The sequence below is a fragment of the Diabrotica undecimpunctata genome, chromosome 7 (genome assembly GCF_040954645.1).
Source record: "Diabrotica undecimpunctata isolate CICGRU chromosome 7, icDiaUnde3, whole genome shotgun sequence".
Lineage (NCBI taxonomy): Eukaryota > Metazoa > Arthropoda > Insecta > Coleoptera > Chrysomelidae > Diabrotica > Diabrotica undecimpunctata.
Genome location: NC_092809.1, coordinates 34,395,026 through 34,408,939, shown reverse-complemented (window position 1 = coordinate 34,408,939; position 13,914 = coordinate 34,395,026). Strand labels below are relative to the sequence as shown.

General features: G+C 31.0%; 1 protein-coding gene across 1 annotated transcript in view; it reads right to left on the bottom strand.

The window, feature by feature from the left end:
* LOC140445168 (CD63 antigen-like) overlaps positions 1–13,914 on the bottom strand; it is a 34,710-nt gene that overhangs the window by 6,028 nt on the left and 14,768 nt on the right. The window contains exons 2-4 of the mRNA XM_072537039.1: positions 13,071–13,265; positions 12,783–12,956; positions 5,091–5,252 (exon numbers count right to left, since the gene is read on the bottom strand). Coding sequence (XP_072393140.1) covers positions 5,091–5,252; positions 12,783–12,956; positions 13,071–13,265 — 531 coding nt within the window. The remainder of the gene's footprint in view (positions 1–5,090; positions 5,253–12,782; positions 12,957–13,070; positions 13,266–13,914) is intronic.

Below are 13,914 nucleotides of genomic sequence, written 5' to 3'. Positions count from 1 at the left end.
AGCACGAATATTTTAACACTGAAATGCCAGAAAATGGCAAAAAATCTGAATGTTTGCTATTGTATAATCAAATATCATCTTAAAAATACCTTGATTTTTTTTTTTTAGAAAAATATGATAAGTATTCGCTCCGAGCGTGACCATGGTAGGGGTACTTTGAAACGATGCCAGCGTGCGTAGCGGCGAAATATGACAAAATTGGCCCTACGTTTTTACGCATAAATTTTATCAAAAATGTGTGCAAATACATATTGCGTATTTAATTGTGCTAATAATAGCAAAAATAGTAAGTGTAGTTTTTATAGGTTCCCAAAGATTACATATAAATTAGAGAAAAGAAAAAGATCGATCCGTGCTATTAATATGAAAAAGTAAATATCACATAACTTCATTTTTATGCAATTGAAATATGAAGAATTTAAATAATTTACCTTAAATGGTATTTTATAAGGCTTCAAGCTAACTGCAGAGTGCCTGATGACTTTAGCTTTTATATTATAGCTTTTACTATTACTGTTTTTAAATATATGCTCTTTCACGTGAAAAACTTGATTTGCCAGTACTAGATTTTTCCCCTTCTTTTCCGTTTGTGGTTGAAAAGATATATTTTGATGAATTTTGAGAAACCCATTTTTTAATACTACATTTATTTTGTATATAAACTAAAAAAATATAATTAAAAAGTTAATTATTAATAATTGTCAATTTCGCATGTATTTAACAATGTCAAACATATGTCATATGTTTAATCTGAAAATAGGTAGGTCCAAAACTGTCAGATGAAGGCGGTAGGTGTCGCGTCAGTCACGCACGGAGCGAATAGATTCTAGAACCATTTGAAAGAATCTCTTACGTGGCTCATCATTTGCCAGGAAGGTATTAAATACCGGCGACACTTTGATCCTTTGAATAAATACAGGGTGTCGCAGAAAATAGTGCGTTTCTTAACATTTCTACAACAAGTTCTACATCTATACCACTATCAGAGAGTACAAGATTTACACCAAGTTGATCTTCTTCGAAGATTAACATTTTGTAGGTGGTTTCAAGATAAACTCCTTAAAGAATCTAAATTTCCATCTAAAGTATTATGTGCGGATAAAAATGTTACGAGAAACAGTGTGAATAATTTTCATAATTGCCAAATATGGAGTGACGAGAACCCTTATTTAATACGAAGGTCAAATTTTTAACGAAAATTTAGAATAAATTAATGGTCTGGAATAATTAACAATCGTTTGATAGGACCATATGAATTATCCAGAACACTAAATAGAGATCCCTACTATAATTTCTTGCAAAATGTTTTGTCGGTACTTCTTGAAGACGTGCCTTTGCAAACATGGAGTCTTAGCACATTTTAACAGGGTTGTTAAAAAAATCTCCTTGATACTACTTATCCTCGTCGTTGGATTGGTAGAAATGGACCCATTCTGTGGCCACCACGAAGTCCCGAATGCAATGTACTGGATTTTTATTTTTGACAAATCTGAAATCGTTATTTTATGATAAACGAGATGAAATTGAAACATAAACTGAATTACGGAAAGAAATGTTGATGCTACAGAAACTATCCGACATAATGCCTACTATGGCATTACTAAAAATTGAATTCGTCGTATCAATGCATGTGTTCGCGCAAGTACAGTTCTTTTTGAACATTTATTATAATAATTATTGTCAAATAAGTACCAGTATCTAATTTAATTTTAGTTCACATTACAACAAATTACTGATAGTCCGAGCATAGTGTAAAAAAATAAATTAGAATTATTAAACTTTGTGTGTTGTATTTAATTTCCTCTGTAAATTATGTAATTCAGTTAAAGCCCTCGGCATTAAAACCTTTTAAAGCTTTTTAAATAAATACATAATGCTAGTTCGGTTAAAACAACAAGCGTTTTTTTTTTTAAATAATTGACATTTTAACAATTCTTTTAGAATTATGCCATATTTCAATACATGTCAGAAAAACATTACAAATAATTTTTCTTAGTTGCAATAAGCACTTCTTAGGGATTAAGCCATAGTACTTAGTAGTAAAAATAATAATTTATTTAAATCTTCGAGCTTTAATCCAAAACCTTAATTAATCCAGACAATAGAAAATGCCACATTATTAAAGCAAGTAATAATTTTTTTGCAGATATTGGGTACATTTCCTCAGATGTCAATAACCTTGAATAGTAAATAAACAAGGGATGGATTATGTTAAATACCGTAAGTCACAAAAGAGTTTTTATTCAGAAGCGTTTTCACTGCGTACGACGTTGCCAGATTATTTAATTTTCTGAAAATAAAACTTCATGTATACGAAAAAAAAATGTAGTTTTTTTTTGGAAACTGTTAACTTTAGAAAAAATGTTATAGAACTTTCTTCTTCTAAATTGTGTATTATATCCATACCTTTAAGGAACGTACTATTTTCGGGGACACCCTGTATATAATTCGGCATTTTTGGTTATTAGTGAGTTTATCTACAATTACAATTTAAGAAGAAAGTAAATAAATAAAAACTGTCAAAGATCGCAAATAAATTAACCTTACCTGTAATTACCATTTTTTTGGGAATAAGCCACAATTTAGGTTTAAAATATGTTTATTTTTACGTTTCGATTTCCACTTTGGAAATCGTTCTCAAAATACAAAACATTTATAAATTAAACAAATTTTGTATTTTGTTACTTAGTGAAAAATTCTTCTAATAATTTAATTTGTTGATTTAATTTTTGAGTTGCGTTCCTGGGACGACTTTATTGTAAGATAGTTCATTCGATTACATGAAATCAACTTTAACTTTAATTTTAAAGTAGACGACTTTAAAATGATATTGCCAATATTTTTGAGTTGCGTTCCTGGGACGACTTTACTTGTAAGATAGTTCATTCGATTACATGAAATCAACTTTAACTTGAGAATACTCGTCAGAAAAAATCATAGCATTTGATTCGTCTTTAACAAGACAACCACATGCCATGATGACAGTAAAATTCTCCTGTTAAACCGTATTCATTTTACAAATTCCCAATTGTCAATAGAAGCACGTGAAAGCCAAACAGGGTAGTACTGATGTGTATCATATGATTTTTAAAAATATTTACTTTTGAAACTGTTAGTGTAAGAATTTCTTTAAATTTAATCATTATATCACAATTAAACTGAACTCTAAAAAATAACACGACCAGTAAATAACTTAACAATGACTATAACATAAATATATTAACTTAAAAATCAACACGATACAATTTGAATTTAAAATGCTGGCAAGTTTGGATCTGTAACATGAGAATCTGTCTGGCTTAAGGTAATAAATTATATTTATAGCTCTTGACGAATGAGACGGCGAATATCAACACGTGCTCATATTTACATATGGGAATTTGCTAAATGAATGTACTTTAGTGATTTCATAATAAATCATGAGGAAAAAGCCAGAAAAAAAACCTCATGATACTATCCCGACATTGTAAGTATTTGGTTTTACATTTAGTTACTCTGAATAAACACCAAACTCTGATTTTATATGTATATTATTTAAAAACATACATGATTTATCCTCGATATGGTACTGACTTACTAATATTTTTAGTGGTATTTTCTTTTGATTGATTTTCTCTTTTAATATGGGTAACCAGATCCTACTTGATTTTTCTCTTTTTACCATCATTTCTTTCAGATTATACTTGAATCTTTCCATTGAACTGTATGTTCATTTTTCCATGCGTGCTTATCTATCTGCGTGCGTGCGTATTTTAGATCTATCAAATACTTTATTGTTGACTTATTCTAATGTCTTTCGCCTGAGTAAAAATGATCACATTCACAAGGTATTTTATAAATACAAATTCTTTGTTCTTTCTTTTTCATTGTTGGGTTTAGTTTTAGATAAAATATTGATAATATTTTTAAATCTGATTTGTAATTTAGCTATATGTTGGTGTGGGTTGGTTTTCGACATATCTTAGTCTCATACCCAGTATCCATATTTGAGATTAAAACATCCAAGAAATGTACTGTGTTATTATATTCCTTTTCCATGGTAAATGTTAATGTCTCTTCTTTATCATTTATATCATTCAGGAATATGTCCAACAACTCTGATCCATGAGGCCATATTGAGTATACTCCATATTATCTACATATCTCCACCATACTGTGGGTTTTAAATTTTGTTTAAAAATAATATTTTTTCAAAATTTTCCATAAATATATTGGCTATTAATGGAGATAAACCATAGCCAATTTCCAGACCAAAATTTTGTTTACAGAATTCATTATTTAGTTGGAAATAGGTATTATCAGTACCTAATGTCAATAACTCCATTATAGCCGATACATTTAGTCTTGTTCTAGTTGCCAATGCATTATCATTCTCTAATTTTGTTTTGATTATTTTTAAAGTCTTGTCTAATATCACATTTGTAAATAAACTGTTTATGTCAAAATTTACTAAAATATTATTTGAATCAAATTCAATATTCGATAATTTAATTAAAAAATGTTGTGTATTTTTCATAAATTTGTCATTTTTATTTTGACAGTTCACTACAACGGTACGGTAGTACGGTACTATAAATAGGTCTAAGTGGTGCATTCGTTTTATGAACTTTATTGAGAGTATTTTAAACTTTATTTACTATGGAAACACTAACAGGAGAATTTTACTGTCATCATTGCATGTGGTTGTCTTTTTAAAGACGAATCACGTGCTATGGTTTTTCTGACGAGTATTCTCAAGTTAAGGATGATTTCATGTAATCGAATGAACTATCTTACAATAAAGTCGTCCCAGGAACGCAACTCAATAATATTGGCAATATCATTTTAAAGTCATCTACTTTAAAATGTGTAATAATGTCTGGGTTGTAAATAGAAATGAGTCAGATAAAATTAAATTATTAGAAGAATTTTTCACCAAGTAACAAAAAACAAAATTTGTCTAATTTATCGTTTTGTATTTTGAGAACGATTTCCGAAGTGGCAATCGAAACGTCAAAAATAAACTTTTTAAACTTAAATTGTGGCTTATTCCCAACAAAAATAGTAATTGCATTAAAATGCCACAAAAAATAGGTTAAAAACAACCTTACCTGTATATTAAGTGTTGCTGCCGTACAATCAATTGGACTGATTCCAGCTCGACAGCAAGATTCCGGGACGTTGTATGTACTGCCGTCGCTAGAGGAAATGCCCATATTGAATTGCTTTCCACGTGTCCAGTCGGTTGGCCGTTCAGCACCACAGCAGTGCAGCTAAAAACATTCGTGTTATTACAACGATACACTGTTTTACGGATTTATATCTAGCAGTCTGAGATTATTTTTTACAGAACTTTTATTTGAGCTTGTTTTTGACTTTACTACACGGAATAGGGCAACTCTCTAAGCTATTCTCCGCTAATTCTTCACGAATATGTGCACTATGTCTAGTCTGCGTGTTTCTTCGAGCCTCTATCGGTGGTGGCAAGTCACAAACGAATAATTATATAGCATATAAATGCATACATGTTTGAGAGGCGAAGAGGGATCTGAACTGAGTACGATTAAGCGTAAGACATTGCGGCAACTAAGCTTTGCCTCAATTCGTTGAAATAAAATAAAGAGACAAGAAAAAGATATGGAACAGAAAAGAACTCAAAAAACTGTAGTTAATTTTCCGCATAGTAGGTAATACGTAGATAACAGTTCAAATAACAAGTTGATACAGCCTTGTAACATATTTCTTTATTAATAGTACAGAGTACACCTCTGCACAATGTTTCTGTTATATATATTTACTTTATCACAAAAAATTCGAGTTTTGTTAAATGTCTTAAATGTAAATTTTCATTACCTCATAAATCACACCCTTTTTAGACCACCTATCAGAATATATTTAATCGGTAAAAGGGTTTTTAATAGCCAGTCGTAAAGCTTTTTATTGCTTAGCAAATATCCGTTAAGCGGGTACAACACTGCAAAAAGAAGAACAAACTAATAGGCTGAAAAAAAAAACTGAAATGCCACATATCCATATTTTCCACTACTCTGTGGACAGATCTGTAAAATCACCATCTATCTTAGAGGGTCGAAAGTTGAATAAAATTTTGTTTTCGTTTGTTGTGTCTAAAAAGACCAGGAAAGTAACGATTTTCCCCAAGACACTCTTTGATACAGGTATCTAACAACTGCTTTTGATAAATTTGGTGATAACAATATGTAAATAATAAACAAAATATGCTAAAAATTAAACGTCATTTTTACTTATAGCAGTATACAGGGTGTTTCAAAAAGGTAAGTCATAAATGAAATCACGCATTCCGGGGACAAAAATAAATTGATTGAATCCAACTTACCTTAGTACAAAAGTGTACACAAAAAAGTTACAGCCCTTTGAAGTTACAAAATAAAAATTGTTTTTTTGCATTATCTCCTAAACTTTACATTTTGTAATAAAAATGAACACGTTACTTTCTTGTTCTGAAAGCATTTTTCATACAAAAGAAACAACAAAATCTAAGCGCAGAGAAAAATTTTAAGGCAGCCCTAAATCCCCCCAAACTTTTGAGTACGTTCAAATCAAATGAATTTCGGATACGGAATACGGATACAACAATTACAAACAGTTTCATCAATAATAGTCAATAATTTGAAGCTATCATTTATTGTGTGAATAAACTATCGGGAATATCGTAGGTGAATGTCAAGGAAATAATGCAACCGCAAGGCGTTATGCAGTAAAATACCCCAATCGAAATACACCCGATAGACTAGACGATTATTTCTGACCATTGATCGTCGTTTACGGGAAACGGGTACATTCCAACCGCAATAGTGGTCGTCCAATAATGGATGCAACTGATAGAAGACATTTTAGAAATCATTGAAGAAGTCCCTGGAACAAGTACAAGGGTAATAGATGCTCAACTAAATGGTCCTCACGTAAGAGTTTGAGCTGCTTAAACACTATCACTTAACTACGGTTCAAGAGTTATTGGTTGAAGATTATCCTAAAAGGATTTTATTTTGCGATTGGTTGTTAATGGAAAACACTCGAAATGTTAATTTTATTAGAAATATTTTGTTTACTGACGAGGCTACCTTCAGTAAAAATGTAATAACAAACCATCAGAACAAAAACATTTGGGCCGACGAAAATCCTCACGCCAAAAAAACGACTCATCACCAAAGGACTTTCAAAGTCAATGTTTGGGCACGAATTGTGGATAACAATCTAATACGCTCAGTATTTCTTCCCAACAATTTAAATGGTGATAAGAGTATTTGGAAGAAGTGAATATTGCAATAAGGCAAAATATGTGGTTTCCACTAGATGGCGCTCCACCGCATTACAGTAATGAAGTCCGGGAATACCTTTGCAGGCAGTATCCTGGTCGGTGGATTGGAAGGGGTCATGACGCACCTATTTCTTGGCCACCCAGAAGTCCAGGTCTTAACCCCATGAACTTTTGCTTTTGGGGGTTTATGTAAGAGAAAGTGTATTCTGTAACAATAGAGGACGAACAACAATTGAGGGTTAGAATAATTGAAGCTGCAAATCAATTTCGTCAGAAAAATATGATTTTTCAGCGCATTCGGTTTTCCTTATTAAAACGATACCGAATGTGTATTGAAGAAAATGGGGGTCATTTTGAACATTTATTGTAATATCATATTTATAGAGGTATATATACTTCAACTTCAAAGGACTGTAACTTTTTTTGTGTACACTTTTGTACTAAGGTAAGTTGGATTCAATCAATTTATTTTTGTCCCCGGAATGCGTGATTTAATTTATGACATACTTACCTTTTTGAAACACCCTGTATAAACAATGTAATAATTTTAAATGCTAAAGGAAAAGAACGGTGAATTAAATGGGAAAGTGACACAATTTTACTGAAAAAGAATAGTAAATCCTTTAACATTAGACTTTGTAAAGCTATTTTTGTTAATTTGTTGGTTAATTATTGCAGAAATAGCTTCAAAACTCGTTTTTTAAACTATTAATAAACTTTTATAAAAATGCACACAAAAACTTTGATTTCTTTGAGATCTTTTCCGTTAAAAGAAGCAACAATAAAATAACTTCCATTTGGACGCTATGGCGACTTTTGATAATAAATCTCGAAAGTAGAAATCCGAAATCGTTTATGTGGTGTGTGTGTCGGTCTTAAAGAAATATAGTTTTTGATCGCATTGAGAATGGTATTTGCTTCGTTATCTACCATGGTAAATATTCTATTTATGTGTGTTTTTGTTACTTTTATTGTAACAAGAAACTTTGACCCCAAGTCTTGAACGTTATTTGTTTCTAATTTCAATAGTTCGTCCTTTTTGAACGCACCAGCCACTCCGAAAATCAATGCAACCTACAAAATGAAATGTTATGAAATACGAGTATTAAATATATAAACTTAATTTACTGGTTTACCTTTATCATTAAACACGTCGTTGGGAGCATCAGAGATGAATTTCTGGACTTGTTCTTTTTCAAGTGTTTTTGATTTCTTTGGTACATAACCTGTTCTTTTTTTCTTGATAAACATAATTAACTTATTATAGTTAGATATATCAATGTTTGATTTTAAACTTAAGGTTGATTTTAGCATCGAATATTTGGGACCCCAAACTTGCTATTAGTGCTTTTTCGGCAATGTTTGAAAAATATGTCAACAACACAGATTCTGAATATCGTATTATTTTTCTCTCGTCACACCATGCAATAAATTCAGCGTATGTTTTTTCGTACAACACTCTGCTTTTTTCAGGCAGTAAACTTAAAGATATTTCATTTGCAGTTTCTGCCACTTCTGGTGGAGTTAAATTAAACTCTTCGTCAATATCCATCTTTTGATTTTTCAAATACACAGAATTGTAAACAATAAAGTAAATAATGACATACAATGACAAATAGTACTAACAGCGGCTATTTAATTTTAAATTTTTTAGTGGGAATATAAATAGGTATATGTTTGGTTGCCTACACCACAGGTCACTGCCGATCACAGAGCGTTTAATTAATTTGTGCAAGCAATGTATGTTGTGTTGCCTATAATGAAATCGTTCATTAATAGAAAATCATTCATTAATAGGTGTCATTAATCAATGCTTTTGAGGGTGTTAAAATTGATCATAAATGGACGGTCGACAGAAAAACATTATTAACCAGCCGTATTTTATAAAAAATTTAATTGTCGCTATTTTATTTCATTACGACTTTGCTCCAAAATGAATTGTTTTAAAGTTATAAGCAAGGAAAGTTGAAATAATCGATATTTTTAGTAATTTTTAAATATTTTAATTTTTTTATTAATGTTCCTGACCTATTTGAGAGGGAGGATAAGTCGATAATTACTGAAGTTATCACCTAACTATTTCTTCAAAAATCCGAATGCCACCTCTCGCATCCACCTCAAAACAGATCTGACCTGGTCTACATGATTTTTCAGTAAAATTGTGTCAAATAGCGATTTTGTTTGTAAGTAAAAAATGACGTTTAATCGTTTGTATATTTTGTTTATTACCATATTTTTATCACCAAATTTATCAAAAGCAGTTGTTGGATATCTGTATCAAAGAGTGTCACTAAAAAGGCTTTTATTTTGCTTATTTCTCTGGTTTAAAAATATCGAAATTGTTGTCGAAATACAAAATGGAACAACTTAATGTAAATTTTTATGTCAACAGTATTGTTGTTCAGTCTTAAAAACGACAAAAACTTTTACCTATAAATAAAAATGAACTAATTGATAATCGACGAGCAATGCAAAAATAGTTCGTTCGATTCTCGATAATCATTCTTAATATTTTGTATGAAATTATTTCGATAAGGATTTATATATAAGAAATTATCTGCATTGACTAATTAACTGCAATATATTTAGATTTATCGAAATAAATTTATTATGTTTCAAGTATTTGTCCTCGAAAAAGAATCGTATTGGTAATTTGTAAATTGTCTTACAATGATACGTACTGTAGCGTTATTTGTAAGTATTAGTATTTCTGAAAGTTTATCGGAAATAAATAAAATAAAAACTGTTCGGAAAAGATTATTTTCGAACATTTCAGAGTGTTTTCAAAATCATACAAAATTTCTTTCTTTGGCGAAGTTTTATAGTAATTTTTACCTTCCAATTCACCCAACGTTTTCTTTCCTTTCGTTAACTGTAGATATATTTTATTTTTGTTGATATTTTACTTTATTGTTGTCAAAATACAAAAAAAAATTACTGAAGTCCATATAGATTTTTGTATAAAAACCAGAATTTCTTTGTGTAAACATAATTCGGCAACGATTATCTTGTATATATTTGAACACATTCTATAAATATATTCATTCATTCAAGTCGTAGCAGCTTCAGAGCTGTGCATCATTACCGCACAATAACGTAAAGGGTTTTACAGTTATGCAACTTCTTTTAACGAAGTTTTCCGATGATTTTTACCTTACAACTCAATGTTTTTCATTCCTTCCTTTTGCATAATCTGATACTACACAAACTTTCGATATTTTCCTTTTTTTACTGGTATTTTTACTTTTTTTGTATCAGAATGCAACTGAAAATACTTTCATTGAAAGTTAACAAGTATACGCACATTATTAACAATAAACAAATTCTATAAATATTTAAATTTTGATGTTATAAAATTGCGATTGTGTCCGAAATTTTGCACGGATATCAAACTTAAAAGTATTTCAAATATTTTCCTATTCAATATAAATAAACCATCACTAAAATTGATTTTAGATAAAGATCTAACGTGTTGAAAAAAATTAAAGTGTAAATGGACAAAGATTTTCAACAAAAAAATTCGTTTAATATTAAAACCGTTTTGCCAGACCAATGATGCGCCTATGTTAATTGTCACGTTCAGCTTCGTCAACTTTTCGATTACAAAAGTCACACATGTTTCGCCAACTATCAACTGGCGCCTGCAATTTATTCATTTTAAAAGAAGTTAGGTATTTGCGCCTATTATAAATTCTTGTTGAATGCATTTCCCGTTTTTTTAATTCCTATTTTGATTTTTGAAGTCAATTGATCGCCGAGTGTTTCCCGTTCATTTTTACGGCTGTATTCGAGTTTAAAATGTCGATGTTTTCTTTGATAAATACTATTACATTTGTACTATAATAAATAACTTTTATTTCGACAATTTCTTCCATGAGCCCTTTTTTAACTCGTCCGTTATGCGTTGAACAAATTCTATAAATATTTAAATTTCGGTGTAATAAAATTTGCTATATTGAATAATATTATTGTTCCTCCGTTATTTTTATTTAGTTTTAAATTGAGACAACAGATGTAATGCAATATATAAAAACACAATCTTATAGAACAGCTGTACCTTAAAGTTTCTCTATTTTGTGTGCCTGTAAAAAAGGACGCGCTTTTATATAGACAGCTTGTGTTTTCTCTGCCTGGGGGTTATGAGGATAATATTCTTTCACTGCAAGATACCAGACGCATGGAGAAACAGCTTAATGATACCAATGTTCAAGAAAGGAGATAAAGAAGACCCCAACAATTATAGAGGTATAAATCTACTGAACACCGTACTTAAGCTTACCACAAAAGTCCTAACCAACAAAATCAATAAATTAACAACTTTATCAGATGAACAACAACGATTCAGATCCGGAAGATCCTGCGTAGACGCCGTATTTGTACTAAGACAAATCACAGAAAAGGCCATCGAGTACAATAAACCAGCATATCTATGTTTTATAGACCTGACAAAGGTTTTCGATCGCATCCAAGTCGAAGACGTCTTACACCTACTGTATAAAAGAAACATACCAATCAATATTGATACATTATACATTATACATTATAATATCAATACAAACCATCGAAAACATCGACTTCCATAATCTAATACAGGCAAAGATAAATGGAAAACTGTGTACATCAGTACAATGCGGAGTCAGACAGCAGTAAATAATACAAGCAGTACGTAAAGGTCGTGGTTACAGAATGGGGAACAAAGAAATCCAAATAGTATGTTATGCAGAGTACGCCGCATTAATCGCCGTGGCAGATGACAGAGCTCCAAAGATTAACACACACACATCTTCAATACAGATATAACAGCCAAGAAATACAATATAATAATATCAACAGAACAAACCAAATGTATGACAACATCTAACTACCCACTACGATGTAAAATCGAAATTGATGGGAAAATAATAAAGCAAGAAGTAAGGTTTAGAAATCTGGGAATAGATATAATTAGTTACGGAGATGTTGAAGACAAAGTACGACAACAAAGCTTAAAAGCAAGTAAAGCGGCGGGATCTCTTAATGACACAATCTGGAAGAACAAACACCTAAGACAAGACACAAAAACAAGAATCTATAAAGCAGTAATTAGTCCTATATTAACATACTCCGACGAATATCAGGGAAAAGTCTGTTGGATAGGGAGGGAGAGAAGTGAACATAAGAAGAGCATGCAATATAGAAGACATAAATAGATGGTTGACAAAACGGAAACAGGAGTGGAACGAACACATTAGTAGAATGAGAGGATAGGATAGTACGAATAGCACGAGATAAGTCCCCAAATGGACGAAGAAGTATTGGCAGACCAAGAAAAAGATGGCGCGATAATTTAAACAATTTAGGAGGCTAATATTGAAGAAGAAACAGGCTTTAAAGCCTACATACAAGAAGGAAGAAGAAGCTTGTGTTTTAAAACTAGATAAATGGTAGAAATAAGTAGTTAAATGGTATAAATAAATCGAACTGTGGATTAAAAAACCGGTTAAAGTATAATTTTAAATTTACTTACTTTGGACTGGATGGTGTCGAACAATCTTCTAACATTATCGTCCTTGTCGTATTCCTGTCTGACAGAGTGCTTGACAGACGTACGAATATGAGCCTCCAAGCTGTCCCGATTTATATAACCCCAAACGCCGGCTGCTATTTCGGCCACTACGATTATCAGAAGGAGACAGAAACTCTAGAAGCAACGTAACAAAATAATATACACATATAATAAATGTTATAAAAGTTAATATATGTATAATAAATATGTTTTTGTATTTCGGATAAAACTTTTGCTACTAGTACTTACAGCAACAAGTGCTTTTCTTGCTTCTTGGGCCACACTGTAGATACCCAATATAGAAACGATCAGGAGGATAACCGAAGCCAGAAGAATTATGATCGTCGTAATCAGGTAGTCCTTGGATTCTTGAGTAAAGTGTAGCGGTATTGTAGGATCGACGAACATCCATATTGAGATTCCGATTCCGCAAACTGCTAGAAGCTAAAAGCAAAAAAAAGTTTTGCTACAAAATTTGAATTTCTAGATAAACTGTTGTAGAAAATGAAACCATGATTTACTACAGGGTCTTTCTCTTACACTTTTAACTTGTTCCATTATTGCAAGACTTTGTTTTCTTATCAACTTCCAACCATTAAACCTACTTTACTTCGAATACTTCTTTTTCCGTTTTAGCGCTTGTTTTTCAACATACAGTTGATTTTGATTTTCATGCTTTCATTTATTGTTTGAATTAAATGTCTAAATCGGTTAAAACTTTGACAAAAATTGATGAACGATCAGAAAATGCGAAACAAATACTGCAGTACAGGTCTTTTTTACTTCTATTGTAAGCCAGTAACGATTTAACAATTTAGGTAGCAAGAAACTGGCAATTATATTTTTTAAGATATTTTGTCTTGAATTGTGAAATGAGATTACAAGGAATATAAAACAACCATTGTTTAAACAATTTATTAACAAAAAACACTTTTTTTGAGGTGGGAAATATTTATCTCAATAAACTATAATGCTTTCTGCTTTCACATAAGTTTCAGTGGGATAATAATTTCCCGCTAATGAAAAATTTTATTATACATACAACGATATATTAAAAATCACAAATACTTATACTTGGCAATTGTATGTCACT